At 35.8% G+C, this 23,612-nt stretch overlaps 1 protein-coding gene across 1 annotated transcript; it reads right to left on the bottom strand.

The window, feature by feature from the left end:
- Positions 1 to 1,196: 1,196 nt before the first annotated feature.
- LOC145066233 (proline--tRNA ligase, cytoplasmic-like) lies at positions 1,197 to 5,352 on the bottom strand. Its single transcript, XM_079013446.1, has 13 exons — positions 5,177 to 5,352; positions 4,943 to 5,037; positions 4,436 to 4,509; positions 4,259 to 4,351; positions 4,055 to 4,171; positions 3,739 to 3,926; positions 3,558 to 3,624; positions 3,311 to 3,433; positions 3,053 to 3,205; positions 2,654 to 2,938; positions 2,274 to 2,489; positions 1,516 to 1,609; positions 1,197 to 1,403 (listed from the first exon to the last, which is right to left on the bottom strand). Exons 2-13 carry the CDS (start codon positions 5,022 to 5,024, stop codon positions 1,339 to 1,341), a joined length of 1,557 nt encoding a protein of 518 aa, XP_078869572.1. The 5' UTR covers positions 5,025 to 5,037; positions 5,177 to 5,352; the 3' UTR covers positions 1,197 to 1,338.
- Positions 5,353 to 23,612: the final 18,260 nt, after the last annotated feature.

Here is a 23,612-nt window from a genome sequence, read left to right as displayed (position 1 = left end):
GTATACATATTCAAAATGTGTTTTGGTGGTCCTTAGTCAATCACATATGATTTCAAGCTATTTTACAAGCCAAGGGGTGAAGTTTGGGCACCATTTGATCATGATTTAGGAGTTTACTGCCCAAGAACCCATCCTTGGGGGGTTTAAGGCCGTGAACTCCTTAGGGAGTTGTTTTCATCAAGTTTTAGGCTTCTAATTCGTTTGTGGTTGCTTCTAGATTTTAGTCCAAGGCTATTGGTGTGTTTAAGTGGCATTTAAACACTCGGAAATGAGTTTACTCTCCATGATAATGAGTTTACGGCCCAAGCATGTTCTTGGACAGTAAACTCATGTTTACTCCTCTAATGATGAGTTTAAGGTGTTCTAAGTCCAATCCCATAAGTCTATAAGCCATATCTAAGCTCCAATGGTGTTTTGGAAGGGTTTTAAGGCTCAAAAAACCCACTTTTATGTGTTCACGGCCCTAGAATGTTCCAGGGCCGTAAACACATGTTTATGGTCCTATTCCATGATTTGAACTCGAAATTGAAGGCTAAAAATGTTACACTAGGAGCTAGGATAGTTACCTTGATGATTTGAAGCCTTAATTTCGGGGGCGGGGATGGGGGATGCACGCCCCGTCCTGTTTGCCCCCGTTGACATCCCTACTTTGGGATGATATTGAAAATAAGAGAAAAAAATCATTGGGTAAATTGGAGTTTGGTGGCTAGACCAAAATAACAAAGGTGGCCTTGGAGTGAGTTGTCTTAGAATTATGAACATTGCTCTTTTAGATAAATGGTGGTGCAAATTGAAGGTTGAAAAGAACACTCTTTGGTTTTCTTGTATAAAGGCGATACACGATATCCCTTGTGTTGATGGGAAGCCTTTTGCAAAGCATGGTATTAAAAGGATGTGGCTTTCTATTTATAAGATAAAAGAGGACTTTGGAGAGTTGGGAATTTCACTAAGAGAAACAAAAATGTTGTAATACAGCTTAAGAAAGTAGTTGCGACGTAAATTGCATTGTGCTCATCAACATGTAAGTTGCACAATATTGAATGAGAGAATGATAATCCCTTTCAAATGAGATACTGTGTATGATAAGACAGATGAAGGTTCTTTTTATGTTGACAAAAAAAATTAAATTTAAAGAACTACTTCAAAATTATTGTTATGTTAACTATATTAAAGTCATCAAGTTAATTAGCCAGTAGTGTACCAAACATGTTTTTTTTTCTTCCAAAAACAGTACTAACAATTGTTCCAATATTTCAAACACTTAAAAAAAAACACGATTAACTCCTCAAAGCTTTCCATATAGTAAACATAAACCACAAAACCAAATTTTAAATTTTGTTAATAGCTTCGGCCCCAATATGTCCATTTCTTGGCAGGTTTCCCAGATGCAAAGCACAAGGTACCTGTCACAAATATTAAGTTTTACATAAATGCCCTTATTTTCAGTGCAAAAGACGAAAATGCCCTTATTGGATGGTAGAAAATATTGCAATTTAAAATTTATAAAAATTATACCTTCGGGCAGTTCAGGCTGTTCAAATGGAGAGCAAAGTGTCTTAGCCGCTCCTGTCTCTCCTTTTGTCTTAGTTTTCACATCCTTCTCCACTTCCTGAAATATATTATTAAATTTAAAACTTATCCGAAAAAAATAAATTAATAATAAATGGATAATCCTTTAAAGTTATATTTTGCCTTTTACTACACATCACAATTAGTCTCAAATTTTGTAATACCATGAGTTGCCAAGGAACAACAATAACTACTTTAATAGTAAATTACATTTTTCATCCCTATTTATAGCTTCTTTTGCAAATCTAGTCCCAAAAAGCTTTCTCTTGCAACTTTGGTCCTTACTTGAGCTTCTTGTAATGTTTTTGGCCCTTGTTCTAAGTTAAATGAGTACTTTTGGGCCCTGAGTTTAGTTGACATTTGCAATTTTGGTCCTTGTTTAAGCTTCTTGTAATGTTTTTGGTCCTTGTTCCAAATTAAATGAGTACTTTTGGTCCCTGAGTTCAGTTGACTTTTGCAACTTTGATCCCCAAAAATAGTCATTTTACTTCCCAAAAAGATACAAAAACCTCAAATAAGGACCAAAATTGCAAGGGCCAAAACTGAAAAACTCAGCTATCCTCAAGGACTAAAAATGTAATTTACTCGTACTTTAATCTACCTTCTGTAAGTTTTGAACATGAATTATCTCTTTTGTAACTCTAAAAAGAAAAAGATAAACAACTTTTTGTAATTAATTATGTTAATTAAATCAAAAGTATTACCTCTTCATCACACCATGGAGCCAAAATCAATTTCTTTTGACCTAAAGCTTTAATAAACTCATCCCATGTTTTTGTCACTTCAACACATGCATCACGTTTTTGTTTAGCAACATTAAACATGCTTTGTTGAACATCATCCAACAACTCCTTCACTTTCACCAAATCCGCCATTGGAATATCAATTTTCTCTCCATTGTCACGCCTAACAACACGCACCTGAAAAACAAACAGCTTATTTTTTTCTAATTCCAATGGAATCACCGATTCCACAGAACCAACAATTCCAGGGAATCAGTGATTCCATGGAATCACCAACTCCGGTGAATCAGTGATTCCATGGAATCACCAATTCTATTCCAATCGAATTCCAATTCCATTACCTGTTTATTGGTGACATCTCTAGGTCCAATTTCAATCCTTAAAGGAACACCTTTCATTTCCCAATGAGAATACTTCCAACCAGGGGAATAGTTTTCTCTCAAATCAGCTTCAGCACGAATACCTAAATCACTTAAGGTTTTCACAGTGTCCAAACATGCATCTTTTATTTTTTCAGTGTCTGCATCTTTATAAGGCACATTGACTACAATAACTTGAACAGCTGCAACTTTAGGAGGCAACACCAGGCCTTTATCATCACCATGAACCATCACCATCACCCCTATCTGTAAACAATAGCAATCTACTTTCAATTTTTAAAAAATATAATGATATAATTGGATAATTTTTTTTAAAAAGTACAATGGGTTGATGAGAAATTAGTCTTATTTAATAAATACCGTGCGTGTACTGTAAGCCCATGAGTTTTGCCACACCATAGCTTTTTCCCCCTTTTCATCCTCAAAGTTAATCTCAAACATTTTTGCAAAATTTTGTCCTAAACAGTGGGAGGTTGCACCTTGTACACCACGTCCTGTGTTTGGAATGAATGCCTACAAAATAGGTTATACTTTATAAATACTTTATGAAGGGCAAAAATGTCATTTAACATTTCTTGGTTTATACTTTATATACTATCTTATATAAGTTATAAGTACCTCAACACTTGTGGTGTAAAGTCCACCAGCAAACTTCTCCATTTCACTTTTCTTCCCTTTCACAACAGGGACAGCTAAATACTCCTCATATAGGCGTCTGTATAGTTCAAGAATCTCAAGAACCTAAAATAAATCATAATTCAATGAGATTGAGCATCTTATATACAAAAAGGGTATTTGTTTTATTAAAAAAAAAAGATATCAATTTTTCATGTTTCTTTTAATCTTTAAGTTTATTATGTTATACCTCAGTGTCTGCTTCTTCCTTTGTTGCAAAAGCAGTGTGTCCTTCTTGCCAAAGAAACTCACGACTCCTAAAATAACAGAAAGTTCAAGATTTCATGAGATGATTTAAGTTTAAGACAAAAGTGATCATCATGAGTTGATTTAAGTTTAAGACATAAGAAGATGATGTGATGAATAAGCACCTGATAAAAGGAGTGGGATTACTAAACTCCCAACGAACTACATTACACCATTGATTAAGTTTCAGAGGTAAATCACGGTGTCCTCTTATCCATTTAGAAAAGTAGGGATACATCACAGTTTCACTAGTAGGGCGAATTGCAATTGGAACTTCTAATTCAGAGTCCCCAGATCTTGTCACCCATGCAACCTAAAAGATTAAAAGAAAAAGAAAGAATTTAAAAGTAGAATACATTCACAATTCACAAAAACATTATAGGCATTCATGTCTTTTGCACAAATCAGATGAAAGCAAGAATATCATGTTTGTTAATATACCTCAGGAGCAAACCCCTCTATGTGATCCTTCTCCTTTTGTAGAACGGTATTAGATACAAAAAGTGGAAAGTAGCAAGTTTTAATCTTCATCTTTTTAATTTCTGCATCAAAGTATGTCTGCATAAAGATGTTAAAAAACGGTTTAATTATTGCTTAATTGCATCAGAACAAAAAGTGGATTGAGCTTAATGGTTTCTTGCTTACTTGCATTATCTCCCAAATGGACATTGTCCATGGGCGGAGGATATAACAGCCAGAGATTTCATAGTATTCTATCATTTCACCATTTGTAACAACCTATAGGAACAGAAAAGAACCAAGTTAAAGCATAAGAAATACACAGAAAGCTGGAAAAAAATGGATATGTCTTATGTTATATACCTCAGAATACCATTCCCCAAAGTTTCCATCTTTGGTATTGGTAAGGCCTAGACCAGTCTCCTTCTTCCTTCCCTCTGCAATCGCAAGTTTTATGACAATATAAGATAGGGAATATAGATAGTTAGATACATGCAACTGCTTTTATATATAACTTTCAAAAAATCTGCTTTTATATATAAACAAAAATTCAGCTACTTATGGAATGTCTAATCTAAACAAAAATTCAGCTACCCCATCGTGACTATCAGTTTTTTACTTGAAATCGGATGCCTCAACATCAATATTGAAGTTTAAAACTAAATCATTTGTTTTGCATCAAACTGTAATTCGTAATTTTATAAAGAAGGATGAGAACTTTCACAAATTCTGAAGTTGAACATCAAAACATTTCTTTTCTCTTGACTAATCAAGGCAAACAAATTCATATCCATTATACCCCAAAGTAGCGAGTATGTGTACGTGATTAAGAAAATGAGCACAAAGAGAGAATTCGGTAAAAACACTCACTACTAGACTGCGCAGCTGCATTAGATTTGTTTGCATTAGATTTGTTGGCATTAGCAGGCTTGTCTCCCTTTCCTCCAGCCATATCTTTTGACTTTCTGCTTAAATGAAAAATTAGACATTAGAAATCTATAACCAAGAGTAAACAGAGAGAATGACAATCGAGATAATGATATGAACTGCGTAAGTAGATGCCTGATTTCTAGTCAATGCAGAAGAAGGTTGTTAAGTTCTTACTTGTGGCGAAAATCAAGAATGATCGAAAGCCGTTAACAAACAAGTAGAAGCAGGAACTCTCCCCCGTCCGAAATCTGGTAGCTGTTTTCCGGTCAACCGCCGGCGTCGCAGCAATTTGTATCGAGGGAAACGAAAGCTATAGAGGGAGGCTTTATGTCCAGACTGTTATCCAAACCCTAAAATTGCACCTCACGTTACGACCCTTTGACTTGCAAATTTACAGTTACACCCTTTACTTTTCATATCATGTTAAATTGCACTCAATGTTATTTCGAAAACATGTTATTTGGAAAACACGAAATGATAAAACCCTTATAACAAGTTTTTTAAAGTAAATTTTTTAAAATAACCATGAAATAAAATGAGTAAAAAACTATATTATAATCCATTTCTTAAAAATAAATGAAAAGGAAAAATTTTAATAACTATATTATCTCCATTGATTTCAAAACTTGTAAATAAAATAATAGTAAGAGTTTTTAAAATTGTTTATTTGAAGTGTTTATTTGATTTATTCCTTTGCCACCCATAATAAAGAATTTTATATTAAGAATTTTAATGTTTGGATAAAAAGATTTCACAAGCACTTATTCTGACTTAAATAAATAGTTATATGATTTTTTGTTATTAATTGTTGATATAAAACTTCTAAGAACTTAATATATTTATATAAATTTATAGTTATATGATTTTGTTTTTCTTTTTGTAGTATTTACGGTGTTCAATATATCTACGGTTTATCATATAATAATAAGTTACATGCAAAATTGTTAAACGTTGCGGACTCATTATGGCATGTAAAAATGAAGTTGAAATTCTATGTGTACAACACTTATGTTATTTAGAAACTTGATAAATTACATATATATTATTTTTTTTCATAACAAAACTTTTCCATAAAAATACCTTTTACTTGTAAAGTTATTTTGATTTTTACCTTTTTCAAGTTTGTAAGATTTAAAATTAGATCCTTGTTAAAAAAAAAAAACAATTCATTTTATTAAAAAAGTATATTACGGTAAACGTTCGTTTAATATTCCATTCACAAATTAATCCGTGTGTCTTTGACTCGGATAAACTTTTTAACGAAATCTTTATACCATCTTCTACAAATATATTTCTTTGAAGCATGGAGACGGGAGGCAAGATCCGATCTTTGAGATCTTTATGTCATATCTTTGAAACTTAAATTAATTTGTTATATATAATCTTGCAATATCAATGGAAAATTCAATTGCTAAGTTGAATTTTCCGTTTGCTAATTATCAAAACCAACAGGACTGGCAACTGTATATTGCAACAATTAACAATTGAGAAATAGCACAGAAGAATGTTTCTCAAGATTATGACCTCAAATAGACAAATGAAAGAAAAAAATTTAGGCTAAACGACTTAAAAGACATGTTCGTGGTATAAACCAAAAAAGCATGAGATATATTGCAAATAGGAAACAAGAAACTTGTTTAAACTTAAAAATTGATTCAGGTTTTAATGAAGTTAACTCAACAATAACAGAAATTAAGAAATGATTTTTAGTAGAAGCTTCAAAACTAGAAAGAACCACCTAAGGTCGAAAAAGTAGTCAAAATTTGTAACATTACATGTTCTACTTCTAGAGACTTGATTGGCTTTAAACCTCAAAAAAAAAAAATCGTGTGGTGTTTCTACCACACCACCCTGAATGAAAAATAAGTATGCCTGCAAAACACGAATTGCATGCAAAGTAAGAACTGCATGTACAATCCAATCTCAAATAAAATAAAATAAAAATATCTACAACTGTACTCACTTCATATATTTTGTGCAATAAAATTATGTCAAAATTACATAAATAGTTCTTAGGGTTGACAAAATTGACCAACTTTTCGTCCTTATGATGAAGTAATTACGTAGATGGTCCTTGTGGTTTCAAAATCTTATTGAAATGGTAACGATGTTAACTTCTTTTACTTAAGTCCTATGTGAAATGATATATTTGTCCTTCCTGCCACAGGGACCATTTATGTAATTTGTTTCTGCCATAAGGACTATTTATATAAAGTTCTCTATTATTTATTATTGTTTGTATTTAATTTATTTATATATTTTAGGATTTAGATTTTTTTTTACGTTTGGTTTAAACATATTGTTTATTGTTTTTTTTTACATTGTTTCTCAATCATTTTTTTAAGGTTTTGTAACGTCTTGTTTCCAGATCATTTTTAATTGAATGTTACAACGATAATTAATCTAGTAAAGGTTTTGGGTCTTTAAAGATTGACTTTGAAACTTAATGAATGATTTTCTTGGGCTTAAGGTTAACACTTTGGGCTTAGAGTGTGGGCTTAAATCGGAATCTGGGCATGCTTGCCTAGGCATGCCACGGCGTGGTAAACTATTGACCACGACATGGCACCCTAATTAAATGAAGTACGTGTTTTGATTGGTAACCACGACATGGTGGTATGACCACCACGGCCTGGTGACTGTTTCAGCCCAAACCCATGAAAATTAAGGCTTCTTTCGTGTTTAAAGGCTTAAACTCATGGATTAGGTCGTCGTTTTCAACCTCCAATCTCCTAACACAAAACCCTATCCTCCATGCATGATTAAGAGCTTGTTTGCTTGATTGAGAACTTGTTCTTTTGGTTTTGGTGAAGTGTGAGGAAGATGGAACTTCATTTTGGTGTAAGGAAGCAAAGAGCTAGCTTATGTCCTTCATCTTCTTCAGATTTATGAGTCGTTTGAGGTACAAAGTTATGGGTTTTCTAGATTACTTCTACTCGCTTGCGGAATTTCACATAACAATTATGTGCACATGCAATCCTAGAAATCTATGGGTTTTCTCCTAGTAATAACATACTTTGAACTTCTAAATAACCCTAGTTGAATCGAAAATCATAAAGGTTTAAATCACATACCTTATTGCTATTATCGTAAATAGAAATGTACTTGTAAGAACCCTTCTTGGACTGCTATCCCCAATAGTGTGGAAGCCTTTAATATGTCACACCCAAACCCAAGGATCAAAATAAGATAGGGGGAAAGGGATTTCAAAAATTCCTTGTGTTGTGTAGGGTTCTTAAACATTCTAGAGGTCCTTATTTATAGTTGTAGGAAGCCCTGATTTGAATTCAAAATAATAATATCATATTACAATTCAGATGACTTTCCTTATTAACCAAGGAGGCTTCTAGGAACTGTAACGTCCCAAAAATTAAGACCGAAAATTTCTATTTTTATATTAATAAAACCATTATCGATAAAAATATTATAAAACCATAGTGAAATCATAGTATATCAAATAACATCAAAAAAACATTAGAGTCATGTAAAATGCGAAACAATATGGTGTGTGTAGTGTAGTCATCCCGAGGTCTTCCCCTTCGAACCACAAGTACCTAAAACATAAACTAAAAACCATAAGCACAAAGCTTAAGGAGTTCCCAAAAATACCACATATCATACATATCAAACATATAATGGGCCCCGCTCGTCATCAGGTCTCGCATGACATCGGGCCCCGCTCAGCATCGAGCCCCGCTCAGAACAGATCTGTCAGTCATCAGGCCCTACCTGACATTGGGCCTTGCCTGGTAAACATATCAGAAAACATACATGTAGATTCACGCAGACAACTAGCATCCTAATCATAATAAACCGTGGGCCAGCATTGGTGCCTTCGACTCACTAAACACAATGAGGAAACTCACCTCAAACTGTTGAATCTCTCAAATAAAATATTGGTTTGTTGATCTAGAAAATCCACATGTTAACACCATCAAATAATATCCAATTAATAATTGGATATTGACTCATAATCAATAATCTAAATTACTTGTCCAACATCAAGGGTAAAAAAACCATTTTACCCTTTTCTTACTTAGCTCACAACCAAGGCCCAACCCATTTGCTCAAAAGGCCTAAATTCCTAAACGACATCCCGAGGCCCAATATGGCCCAACTTCCTAATTGGGCCCAAAAATCATCATGGACCTAATTCCAAGAAAGTCCATAGTCTAGTAATGACCCAAAGTCAGAAGTCCAATAGCCTAACAAGGCCCAAACCCTAAAAGTCCAAATATGGCCCAAACCCGTGAAAGTCAATCGAAGTCAAACCACTGAGTATGTTGGGCGACTCAGACTTATGCTTAAGCACTCAATTGGTTATGCCATCAAGATAACTCTCAGATCTGATCCTAAACGGTGACTTAACACGTAAAGTTGGCAACTTTACTCCCATGCATGACTTAATGGGACCCAAAACTAAAAAAGAAGCACATTAAGAATCCTAACACATGCATGGACTAATATAACTCATAAATGTTGCATTTTTATGGACAAGGGACCTCAAAGGGGCTAAGATCTAACATCCATGGCTTCTTGAGTAGACCATAATCTCAAATATGGCTTAAAGGACCCAAAAATGCACAAATAACACCCTAAGTTGGATCTAGCATAAGGAACTACCAAGATGAAAGCTTTTCACCTCAAATGGCTTGCTAAGATGAAGATGGCTCTAGATCTACAAGCTCAATCCATTCCCAAGCAACCTCCAAGTGTCATTCTTCTTCTATTTCACCAAAAACACCACCAAAACTCACCTCCAATATCAAATCTCACAAATGACAATTAGGGTTTCGATCTTAGGGTATAAAGAGATGGAGGTTGTTCATTAGGAGGTCCAAGGGTGTCATAAGTTGTTTAAATAGGGGCACAAACCCTAAAAATTAGGGTTTGCCCTAGCATTGCATACGCTCTGCATACTCCCACGTACACCCATCGTACGTGGGTGCATCTGCAATCCATTGATGAGCTAGTACGCTAAGCGTACTCATAAAGAACACCCCACATACTAGATAGGGAATAAAATGAGAGAAATTTAACATTAAGGGTTAGAGAGAAACATACCAATAATCTCGAATGTTACGATTCTCCCCCACTTGAATCAGACTTCGTCCTCAAAGTCCGCTGGCCCAAATAACTATGGGTAGTGCTCCCTCATCTTGTCTTCTGGCTCCCACGTCCATTCTGAACCCTTGTGGTGCTGCCAATAAACTTTCACCAACTCAACAACATTGTTCATCAAGGTTTTCGTCTTTCTGTCAAGACCGAAATCGGTCTCTCGATATAGTTAATGTGATCATCCCCCTGAGTATCATCCAATGGAACCACCGCGGAATCATCTAATAAACATTTCCGCAACTGAGAGACGTGAAATGTGTTATGGATCTGACTAAGCTCCTCGGGAAGATCCAAGCGATAAGCAACCCGGCCTACGTAGGCCAAAACCTTGAAAGGACCGATGTACTTGGGCCCCAACTTGTCACTCTTCTTGAATCTGATGACACCTTTCAAAGGTAAAACCTTCATGAGAACCATATCCCCAACATGGAACTTTAGATCTAATCGGCACTTGTTGGCATAGCTCTTCTGCCGACTATGAGTTGTCTGGAGTCTACCCCGAACCTGCTTAATCATGTGTGTATTACTTATTACTGGTTGATTAAAACAATTATGAATTTTAATAACCAGTTAACTAGAATGATCTAATAACAATTAAAGTAGCCAACAAAAATTGAATCAAAATCAAACATTCATTAAAAAACAAAAGTGATCATAGAAATCACAACCAAAAATCAAGCTTAATGATTACTTTCACAAAATGTTGAGTCGGCGTGAAACTCATATGTAGGGTTTTTAGCTTGACATGCCTAAAACTGAATTACAAACACTAAAAAAATAAAGTCTAAACTATAAATCTTACTAAACTAGATGAATAAGTCAAACTACAATCTTCAGATCTGGAAAATCGCCAAAAAACTTCGGAGATTTGCCAAAAATTCGCCTGCAGCAGTCTAAGGTCCTACTGAGAAGATATCTCCTATTTTATAGAGCATACTTGATAGTAGATTACGGTTCTGAACCTAAGTATGACCCATTCTAGGGAAGCACGACCTATATTTAGAGGTGGGTCACGTCCAGGCATAATTAAATGAAGTACATTTCCAAAACAAGATTTTTTAGAGGTATGAGCATGTAGCATGTCACGTGCTTGACTAACCAGGTCATGTCCTTCATATGTTAAACAACATTCTCTTTTAAATCTTGAAAAATTAGGAAATTTGTCGTCGGGGAGTAAGCACGGCTTGTGCTTGGGAAGCACGACCCCCGCCTGGCCATTGCAGTAAGCATTCGTAAAATATCACTCATAATTTTGCCAACTCAAGTTCATGAAGGAAGCATGACTCCTGCCTGATGAGCACGACCCCTGATTTATGTCATTTTTTGCATTCCAGGGTCAGAACTTCAATACAAGTTGCTTTCTTCCATTCTCTAGCATTCTCAGGTACGTTTAGGTTTGTTTAAGCTCCAGTGCTCCACTTTCACATCCAAAGTCCAACTCCGCATCAAAGTCCCTGAAAAATACATTAAAATTTAAGCAGTATGGGCATTCTTATGGAAAACAGACATTGTTCAAATTATACTAAAAATGTGGCTATAAATGCCGTGATACATAATGAATTTAAATGTAACCAAAATGATGCATAAAATGCATCTAACACATAAATAATTAATTGTGATAAAGATAAATATTCGGTTATGTGACAATAGTCAAATTCGGGTCAAGTCTAAGTCGGACAAGGTCAACGAGTCAAACCGGTCAACTCAATTAAACCTTGTATAATAGGGTTTGTATTATGTAATTTCTGTATAACTCACTATCTTAATGAGAAAACATCACTTGGAAAGTTCGTGTGTTTAAATTTCTTTAACCTTAGTGCTAAACAATGAACAAGAACAATAAAACAATGTTGTATACTCATAGGGAGTGTGTAAGATCCTAAAACATGGCATAACGGGGTTTACAGACCTTGCATTGCGAAGCCGGACACTCACATTCGTCACACACGAAACCGCTCTCAATCGTTTTCACTCTATCTCTTCTTATCGAGAATCTCTCCCAAATCTCTCTAAGTATGTGAAATCTCTCCCTAATCTCTCTAAGTATGTGAAATCTCTCCCAAATATCTCTCTGTATGTGAAACCTCTCCAAGTATGTCAAATCTCTCCCAAATCTCTCTAAGAATATGAAATCTCTCCCAAATATCTCTTTGTATGTGAAATCTCTCCAAGAATGTCAAATCTCTCCCAAATCTCTCTAAGAATATGAAATCTCTCCCAAATATCTCTCTGTATGTGAAATCTCTCCAAGAATGTCAAATCTCTCCCAAATCTCTCTAAGAAAGTGAAATCTCTCCCAAATATCTCTCTGTATGTGAAATCTCTCCAAGTATGTCAAATCTCTCCCAAATCTCTCTAAGAATATGAAATCTCTCCCAAATATCTCTTTGTATGTGAAATCTCTCCAAGAATGTCAAATCTCTCCCAAATCTCTCTAAGAAAGTGAAATCTCTCCCAAATATCTCTCTGTATGTGAAATCTCTCCAAGTATGTCAAATCTCTCCCAAATCTCTCTAAGAATATGAAATATCTCCCAAATATCTCTTTGTATGTGAAATCTCTCCCAAATATCTCTTTGTATGTGAAATCTCTCCAAGTATGTCAAATCTCTCCCAAAACTCTCTAAGTATGTGAAATCTCTCCCAAATATCTCTCTGTATGTGAAATCTCTCCAAGTATGTCAAATCTCTCCCAAATCTCTCTAAGAATATGAAATCTCTCCCAAATATCTCTTTGTATGTGAAATCTCTCCAAGAATGTCAAATCTCTCCCAAATCTCTCTAAGAATATGAAATCTCTCCCAAATATCTCTCTGTATGTGAAATCTCTCCCAAATCTCTCTAAGAATATGAAATCTCTCCCAAATATCTCTCTGTATGTGAAATCTCCCCAAGAATGTCAAATCTCTCCCAAATCTCTCTAAGAATATGAAATCTCTCCCAAATATCTCTTTGTATGTGAAATCTCTCCAAGAATGTCAAATCTCTCCCAAATCTCTCTAAGAATATGAAATCTCTCCCAAATATCTCTCTGTATGTGAAATCTCTCCCAAATCTCTCTAAGAATATGAAATCTCTCCCAAATATCTCTCTGTATGTGAAATCTCCCCAAGAATGTCAAATCTCTCCCAAATCTCTCTAAGAATATGAAATCTCTCCCAAATATCTCTTTGTATGTGAAATCTCTCCAAGAATGTCAAATCTCTCCCAAATCTCTCTAAGAATATGAGATCTCTCCCAAATATCTCTCTGTATGTGAAATCTCTCCAAGAATGTCAAATCTCTCCCAAATCTCTCTAAGTATGTGGAATCTCTCTCAAATCTCTCTCAAAATCTCTCTCAACTTTCTATAATCACTCGGGGCATCCCGACCCTCGAATTTGGCGAAAACAGCCCAAAAAAGGAAGTCTATGCGAAAAACGGACTTAAGGAGCCGAAACCCCTCTTAGGAACCGAAACCCCTCTTAGGAACCGAACCCTTCTGAGTCGAAGGTTGCTGAACCGAACCCGAAAGGTCCTCTCGGGCCCGAACTTTGCATGCCTCAACCGAACCCGAACGTTCGGCACGTTTCGGATCTGACCTCTTCTCTTCTAATGGCTACCGAACCTTCCCTTCTGACCACCTTCGCTTCTGACCCTCGCTTCTGAGCTTCGGACCGAACCCTCGGCCTAGGACCCTTCGCATCTCGCCTCTGGTTCGCAACCCACTTCCGACTCGGCACCAGCAAGGACCGAACCTCGGCCTAGGACCGAGAGGTCTCGCTGGGAATGCTTTTTCTCCCGGTTTTCGACTAAATTCGCATTTTAGGCCCGTTTTTAATTGTTTTAACATGGGATTTTCACCCAAAACTTTATTTTAACATATAAGGACCCTTAACTATTAATTAATCACATTTTTAAGGATAAAACCTTATCCAAAAGAGAGTGGGTGAAGTACAAAGGTAGAGTGTTGACTTTACTTATGTCTATGACACAAGCAACCACTCCCATACCCACTCCATGTCACTATTCACCACCAGCCCATCCCTAGTCACTCCATAGGTCCTTTCTCACTATTTACAACTATTCCCACGTTCTTAGGGCTGAAACATCCATCCTCTCTCCTCACACTTTAATCATTCTCTCATTTTTACCAAGAATCACACTCCAAACTCTCTCATCTTTTTCTCTCTAATTCAAGAATTTCAAGGCATACTCCAAGACTCTTCTCCTACAATTAGTAAGTATCATCATCTTTCTTATGATTATTACACATCCTCCTACCCAAAATCAAAGATTTCTTATACAAACATCATCACATTCTTGTTAGATCTTCGAATCTTCAAGTGATTCTTCAAGTGTTCTTGGGTTGAACACTTCTCTTCTTCAACACTTACCTACTTAAATCACTCAAGGTGAGTTCATACCCCTACATTTTTATGTTTTCTTAAGTTTTTAGGGGGGGGGGGGGGGAATACAAGTTAAAACACCAAGAACATAACTAAATTTTTCTAACAACTTTCATCAGAAAAGTTGGACTCCATTCACGGACTGTTTTGGACAACTTAAACATTTTAGTTTTCAAAACTGTTTTAGGTGTAAGTAGTTCCAGTTCTTAGCTTTAAAATGACTACTTGCACATCTCCATACGATTTTTCTACAATTTATGGTGATTTTTACAAAACTGCCTATCATTTCAAACACCAATCCGGACCAGTCTGTGATTATGGACTTTTTCACCCAAGTTGGAGGTCATTAAAAATCATGATAAAAATTATGAGTAAACTAGACACATTTTGGGAACTCTCAGAATTTACGGATTTAGTTTTCAACTTCATATGATTTTTCTATGACTTTTCAAAAACAGTGTAGAAAGGTTGAAATTTTGTTAACAACTTATAACTTTCATAACACCTTGTATTATGTTGAGCAAAGTGTACAACGATAAGTTCTAAATATTGAATGTGTTTCCTTGTTAGTTTATCATCATAAACTGAAATATAGTCATTCATGATAAGATTAATCATTCATTTAGAACACGTATATTAAGCTATAATGAGCATAGTTTATGGATTCATAGCATTAAAGCATTCATAAAAGAATTCTTATACATTACAAACGTTTTGGATAAACTATAATAGGTATAGTTTATGTATCATTTACTTCTCAAACTTATTTACCAAAGGTTTTCAGTTTAGTTCACGTAAATCTGTTAATGAATAAATTTGTGAGTCATTCCCTTCGGGTTACTTCCAAAGTAACAAAGTCGACAAGTCCTGTAAATTGTAACCAGAGTCTCTTGTAGGGAAAACGTGATAGTTGTGTATAGATCTATATTGGGTTTGACAAACCCACACCAGAGCTGCTTGCAACAGCTAGACCGGCAGGTCTGTGGTGACAAGTGTCATTTAACGGCGACGCCTGAAGAACGTCGCATTACGAGGCCGTCTATGTCAAGTATGGTTATAATAACTCACAGAAAGTATTAACAAACTTAAGAATTTACGAGAATTTCACTAATATCATACGCGTTTATATTGAAATAAACTCACGTTATTTTTGTAAATAAGGAAGATTACTCATATGTTTCAGTCTTTGGATACAAGACTACAGTATTCATTTTAAGGAAAATATCGGATTTTTCTGGAATAACTATACAATTACGAGACAAACTTTTTTTTTTTTTCATAATTATATACAAAAACTTATGAACTCACCAACCATTGTGTTGACACTTTTTCAAACTACTTGTATTCTCAGGAAATCGCTAAACAAGTAACAAAGTACTTTTGAGGATGGGGCGTTGAGGCGTCAAACTTATCATATTTTGACAACATATTGTAATTGATTTTGAAACATGTAATTCATACAATGATGTAACTCTTTCAATTATATATATGTTGGTTGTGTTTACTTTCATCACTATTGCCATTGTTGTTATGATACTACACATGAAGTCCTCCACCCCCGGACGTTTTCGCCATCCTTGGTTTGGGGGTGTGACAGGTTACATATGGATTAAAACAACCATCAATAGGTCTATTATTTCCCATTTTGGTGGAGGGGGAACATGATGCACATTTTGGTATGTAGTGCCAAATAATCAACCCGATAATATATTTGAACAATATGGTCATATTCTGTGATGTTTGAATTACATGATACCACAATAACATGACTACATGTTATACCGAGACTACACCATTTCCCATATGAACATGTGTGCGATTTAGATCTACAATACACATTGTTTTAAATTTAAAAAACTTGAAAAATGACGGACATGAATGAAGACGGGATCTTTGTTTCCTATTATCAAACCGGATTTTGCATCCTCCTGTGAAGCATCATCTTTTCATACGAGGTGAGTACGCTAGTCAACCTCCCTAAAGAACATTATGATTTATGGTATTTTTACAACTAAATAACAATTTAATATTTTATAGCATTTTACCTTCCATGAGACTATGTTGAACAAAAATCCGTTGAATGTAATGAATTACCTCAATAAGTATTATTATCGGTACATTGCATTCATAAATCGATAAGACCAATAGGAATTATGGAATATCAATGTTGAGTACATTCTAACACATGTTAGGGTAATATGGTCTTGATCATTTCGCATGACCGATGTTGGCAAGAACCTCATGTGTGTCATGGTTTAACTGACAAATTGTGTGTTGAAAATAAGACATAGTATACGATTTGCATGTATGCCAGAACAAAGGTTCCAATATTCTGTTTCCACCAACTCTTGTGTGCATATACATTGATATACTCTTGCAATAATACCCATGATAGGAATCTGGGAATACCTAATCTATGCAAGAAGTAATTGCATCGCCCATATTGGTTATGAAGGATACTTCCCTAGCCTCCGTGAGACCTTCCATCAACCTCATCAGGAATTAAGTAAAAGAGTCGACATTATTTGCCATGCACAAACAAAATGCTATAGGGAGGGTCTAGTTGTTCCTATCCATAACAACGGCTACAAACATTGTATTTAGGTAGTTCCCTCTTAGACAAACACTACCTATAAAGATGACATGAAACAAGTAACCTATGAATGCATAGAGTTGTATTTTTTAGGAAAACAAAACAATTAGTTGTAAAAACGTTATAAGTTTTAAATAAACAATTTATATATGGAACAAAATTATTTTACTACACTTCTAACATCAACAAAACAAAGTTAGAAACGATCCATAACATCAATTTTGATGTTCGTGTAACTATGAGGGTTCGTATACCGAAGGTTGTGTAGGTAAATAGGCAGGTTGGCAAAGCATTCTTCATGCTAACTATCAAAGAAGCTCATCTTCAAGCAGTTATAATAGAGAATTATGGATGATATGAAGTAACTAACTAAAAAAATGGGATACCATTTTATATAGGTACGAAATATCTAAGTTTTTAGGGTTAGAAATGTGTGTCTGTGACTCCGTAATGTCAATTCTATGTATGGTATTGACTATCGTACTCCTGGAATATACTTTGTTAGTCCGGAATGTACGAAGTCAGATTCTGGACACGATACTAACAGATGTATTTTCACTTAACTTATGATTGATATTATTCATGTGTATATATAACAGATTACAAGATATGTGAAACTAACTAAGCTAATAAACAAGAGTTTAAATCCTATACAACAGTTATCTATCAGGATCATGGTTATCTTTAGTATCTAGAATATCACCAATACCCCCTCCCCCCGGCAAGCTGAACGGTGGTGGTCCAACGCGAAGCTTGGCACGAAACTGTTCAAACAATGGTCTTGGCAAGCTCTTGGTAAATATATTTGCAAGTTGGAGATGAGTGGGAATATATTTGGTTTGAAGCTTGCCAGACGAGACGAGTTCCCATACAAAATGATAATCAATGTCAATGTGCTTAGCACGTTTATGTGAAATAGGATTTTGGCTGAGGAATAATGCGCTTTTGTTGTCACAAAGTAAGGTTGGCACAGAAGGCGGAAGAGCATGAAGTTCACGAAGGAGATGTGTTACCTAAATGATCTTAGAAGTCGTGTTAGCCATTATCCGATACTCAGACTCACAACTTGAACGAGAGACTGTTGGTTGCTTTTTGGCACTCCACGACACCAAATTACCACCTAAAAAGATCGAATAACCATAGGTAGAACGAGGTCGAGTGAAATGTAACCCAAATGAGAGTGTGCCCTTAACATATCTTAAAATGCGTTCGACAGCTTGATAATGATCAATGGTAGGTGCTTGAAGAAACTAGCTAACTTGGTTTACCGCATAAGACAAATTAGGACGAGTGATGGTAAGGTATTGGAGTGCCCCAACAAGCGATCGGTACAAGGTAGGATCAGAGAACTGGGCCCCATCACTGAGCAACTGATCAGTGGCATGAAGTGGAGTGGACACTGGTTTGGATTCGAGAAGACCTGCACGTGTAAGAATATCATGGGCATACTTTGCTTGAGTGAGAAACAAGCCATTGTCAGTGCAAGATGCTTCTAGACCAAGAAAATAACTTAGCTGACCAAGGTCTTTAATAGCGAATTCGCCATTAATCTATTGATAAAGCTGCGAATAAGAGATGAGTTGTTGCCTGTAAGAATAATATTGTCCACGTAAATAAGTAAGTAAAGCAGTATGGAGCCTTGTTTGAAGACAAAAAGGGACGTATCGGCCCTGCTGCAATAGAAACCAAGTGAAACAAGGAAGACACTCAATCGTTGAAACCATGCTCTTGGAGCTTGTTTAAGGCCATAGAGAGCCTTCTTCAACCGACATACATGAAGAGGAAATTTTTCATCAAGAAAACCAGGTGGTTGTTCCATAAAAACTATATCCGAGAGACACCTATTCAAGAAAGAATTTTTGACATCTAATTGATGTAAAGGCCAACTTTTCATGACAATTATGGTCAAAACGATGCATATTGTTGATGCTTTTATAACAGGGCTGAATGTATGAGAATAATCAATTCCATGTACTTGAGTGAATCCCTGTGCCACAAGACGAGCCTTGTACCTCTCTATCGAGCCATCAGAACGAAACTTAGTTCGAAATATCCATTTGGAACCGACAACATTTGAATTTGAGGGTCGAGGAACCAAATCCCATATGTTGTTGGAACGTAATGCAACCATTTCTTCTTCCATTGCCATAAGCCACTGAGGATTTTTAGCTGCTGATTTGAACCCCTTTGGGACAGTTGTAGAGAACAAGGAGGTGATGAGCGGTGTGCTAGCCAATGAGGCCAAGTCAGCAAAAAGTTTTCGTTTAACAATACCATCTTTAAGACGAGTAACCATTGGGTGAACAGAGCTGATATGTTGCGGTATAGAAGAATCATGATGGGCAGGTGATCGTTTTGGAGGTGTTTCATCAGTAGCTGATTCGGCAGATGGCGAAGGTGATGACAATGTTATTGATGATGGTGTAGGAGAGGGTGAAGGTGAGGCGTGTATGATTGGTAGATTAGGGGTTGATGGTTGCTGAAGTGGCAGACAGAAAACACATGTTTGTGGTATCGAACTGGGTTGAAGAGGCTGTGGCAACAGTGGAAAGGGAACATCAGCCACTGTTGGTTGTGTTGGTTCATCAAATGTCGAAAAAACGGTTTGTGCAAGATTAGTAGCGGATAACACACCAGAAAATGGTAGAGTATTTTCGTCAAACTGGGCATGCCGAGATATGTAGACTCGTTTGATGTTTGGATCTAGACACTTGTAGCCTTTATATTGAGTACATTAACCAATGAAGATACATGGAGTGCTTCGTGGGGCAAGCTTATGAGGTGCATAATCCCTTAGATAAGGGAAAATGCGACAACCAAATACCTTGAAAACTTCATAATTTGTACTTGATGAAAAAGTACCTCAAATGGACTTTTATGGGAGAGAACTTTGGTAGGCAACCGATTAATGATGTAAACCGCAGAACTGAACGAGTCGAACCATAGAGAGGCAAGAGCATGGGCATTAAATAACATAGCTAGGCCAGTTTCTATGATGTGTCTATGTTTTCTTTCAGCACGTGCATTCTGTTAAGGTGTATATGGACACGAAATACGATGATGAGTGTTATTAGTGTCAAAGATATGGTGAACACGATTATTAATGAACTCAATTCCTCCATCACTTTGAAATTCTTTGATCTTGCAGTTAAATTGAGTTTGAACAAAAGTGATGAAGATAGGTAGTATGGCTGAGAAATTTGATTTCTTCTTGAGTGGATAGAACCAGGTGAAACGTGAGTGGTCATCAATAAAAATAACATAATAGAGATAGCCATTTGTAGATGGAATGGGTGCAGGACCCCATAGATCACAGTGAATAAGTTTTAAAACATGCGCGACTCGTTTCAAGTTGTCATTAAAAGGTAATCGATAGCTTTTGGATAATTGACACGAAGTACATAAACCAGGTTTAGGCAAGATAGATGAAACAGACAAAGAACCAACTTTGTGTAATAAAGAAACAATGTCAAAAGCTACATGCCCTAATCTACTATGCCAAAGTTCAAAAGATGCAATAATGCATTTAGTTTTTAAAGCTACAACGAAAGCCTTGGTTCCTTGCTCAAGCACATAGAGTCCATCCTCACATTTACCCTTGCTATTATGTCCTTGGTGCTGTGATTCTGAATAGCAAAAGATTTATTAGAGAACAATATGTCAACTAGTGAGTCATCGGTTAGTTTGCTAATGGAGAGAAGGTTCTTAGTAAGGTGAGGAACCACAAGAACATCCAACAGCTTAAGATTATCTGAAATAGTAGTGGTACCAATTCTAGAGATATTTAAACATTTACCATTTCCAAAAGTAACTTGGTGTTTACCCGAATAAGGAACGGAGCTGTCAAGAGTACTGGTGGAATTGGTCATGTGGGCTGATGCTCCAGAGTCAACATACCAATCCGGGCGGGATTGAGTTAAGGCGCATTGATTCTGAAAGGACTGAGCAAGGTTAGCATCAATTGGAGACTCATGTTTGGCATATGTAGACAGGTTTGGACACTCCGAGGCGTAGTGCCCATTGGTTCTGCAGAGTTGACAGTGTGGGGGGCTCTTGCCACGTTCCCGTCCTCCTGATAAATTTCCCCCGCCACGTCCTCCTAAAAAATTCCCTCGATTGGAGGTTCAGCCACGGGAATTGGATTGAGGAGCACGGTATTGTTGTACCTGGAAAGCAACAACAGGTGGTGTAGAATTGTTGTGGATTGAGTTTAAAAATAACTCATGACTTTTAGCTACTGAGGGAAGAGTGCGAAAGGCAGGAGCTGGCTTTAGAGCACGATGAGTGGTGGAAAAGGACTCATAGCCAGAACCCAATCCGCACAAAAACTAGTGGTTTTTGTCCAGGTCATCAATATGTTGCCCAATAGCCGCCAGTTGGTCACAGATGCCTTTAAACTTGCGACTGTATTCAGAAACAGTGGAAGTACCTTTGTGTAATTGTCGCAGGGAGTCACAAAAAGTATGCATTCGTTCCATTGAGTCATGGCTGTATGCAGCTTCAAGAGTATTCTATATAGCTTGAGCGGATTTGAGGCCTATGGTCTCTGCCATAGCTTCTTCAGAGAGAGATGATTGAATAATGAGAAAGGCTTGTTGATCGGCCTTGTGCCACGGTGGATACAGAGGGTTTTGTTGAGGTGGTTTGCCTTCAACCTCAACAGTGGTAGCGGGTGGAGGATCCGTCCCATTAATATGTCCCAAGAGATCCTGATAGGACAATAAGGGTGTGATTTGATTTTTCCACAGAAGGTAGTTTGTGGAAGAGAGTTTGATGGTGAGAAGATGTAAGATGGTGTTGAGAGAGATGGGAGTTTCGGATGTAGACATTGGAAAGGAATCGAGAAAAGAGAAGAAACAAAGGGGAGGTTGGCTAGGGTTAATGTCGTGCCCGCTCTGATACCATAACATACCATAACAGATGTATTTTCACTTAACTTATGATTGATATTATTCATGTGTATATATAACAGAGTACAAGATATGTGAAACTAACTAAGCTAATAAACAGGAGTTTAAATCCTATACAACAGTTATCTATCAGGATCATGGTTATCTTTAGTATCTAGAACTTTAGTATCTAGAATATCGCCAATAGATACCTACCAACCACCACTAACTCCGAAATGAACATAATTATTTTGGAATCAATATTCCAGAATACACTTTTTCTGTCCGGAGCGTACGAGTTTCAGATTCCAGAAACAATACCTACCGACCACCACCCACTCAGGAATGAACCCACTTACTCCAGAATACGATATTCATGAGTAAGTGATCATTTAAAAAAAAAAAATTATAAAAATTGGTTATTGCTATCAGATTGTTCATTTATAAGGGTTAGATTACTCAATTTCCCTAAAATGAAATAACCATGTATACATATTGTTATAATTACATTAGGTTGTACATACTCATTCATGGTTCTCTTAGGTATTTATTAAACACAAGGTAGATGAAAAAAATTTCCAAGTTAGTATGAGTAGCTATAAAAAAAGATGTTATTTTATATGAACAAAAGCAATATTTGTTTATCTTTTTTCGTAGTAAAACATTGTACTTCAAAAGAAAGTACGTTGCCTATATTAGTAGTGAGAGTAAAGTACATTATTGTTCTTTACAATTTTCCCATTATTAAATTTTGAAAGGGTAATATCATCGTTCCATTGATAATGCTTAGTCTTTTATATACCAAAAACATAAATGCATTGATATTATTGGTGGAAAAGAGAAATACATTGCTATTATAGGCTAAAAAGAGAAATATGTTGCTAAGTTTGATTCTTAAAATTTACCTTCTCACAAAGTATGATGCTATTTTTGAGTAGCTTAAATGATGTAAAAGTTAGTTACCTGATATTTTTTAGTATCTTAAATAACGTAAAATTTAACTACCTTATGCTTAAAATTACCAAATGATTTTTGGTCTGATATGTTATTTTTGTTAATTTAGTACCTAAAATTAAGCATTTAGCAAATGCTTATTTGCTTTAAAAGTACCTGATGCTTAATCTAGCTGCAACCATAATAAAACAAACAAACATAATATAAGAAAAAAGTTGCATTTAAACTTGCCCCGTCTACATTTTTAAGTACATAATGATTAATATAGTTTCAAGGGCGTTCCGGAAATCCGGGATCCTTTCTTCTTTCTCATGGATGTTGGTTACTAAAAGAACGCATGAACTCAAATATGAATGAACTGCAACCATTTGTACAAGTTCCTTAAAAGAATCAGAAATACCATCATGTTTCCACTTGTTAATAAGAAAAAGTAATTAAAAGTAGAATCCCATAACAAATATTTAAAGTAGGATGCTAAATTAAAAAAATAGCAGTACAATCTAATGACAGAGTCAGAAAGTACATTGGTATTTCTGTCCAAAAAATACCTAACTACTATGTCTAAAGCTGTTTGGAAGCTATATTACTATTTCTTTATTGATGTTTAAAGTATGTTTCAAAATATGGTGCCTTAATAAGCACAAAAAAAAGTAAAATGCTATAATGAAA

This window comes from Lactuca serriola, chromosome 8, assembly GCF_051521515.1.
Source record: "Lactuca serriola cultivar US96UC23 chromosome 8, Lser_US96UC23_V15, whole genome shotgun sequence".
Lineage (NCBI taxonomy): Eukaryota > Viridiplantae > Streptophyta > Magnoliopsida > Asterales > Asteraceae > Lactuca > Lactuca serriola.
This window is presented reverse-complemented; position numbering and strand designations above follow the sequence as displayed.

What these genes read in the sequence shown, in the direction of transcription:
- LOC145066233 (XM_079013446.1), bottom strand. Translation starts at nt 5,024, where the DNA reads ATGGCTGGAGGAAAGGGAGACAAGCCTGCTAATGCCAACAAATCTAAT. An exon ending in AATCCCACTCCTTTTATCAG is followed by an intron (nt 3,625 to 3,738) that starts GTGCTTATTCAT and finishes CTGTTATTTTAG; the next exon opens with GAGTCGTGAGTTTCTTTGGC. An exon ending in TTTACACCACAAGTGTTGAG is followed by an intron (nt 3,206 to 3,310) that starts GTACTTATAACT and finishes CCTATTTTGTAG; the next exon opens with GCATTCATTCCAAACACAGG.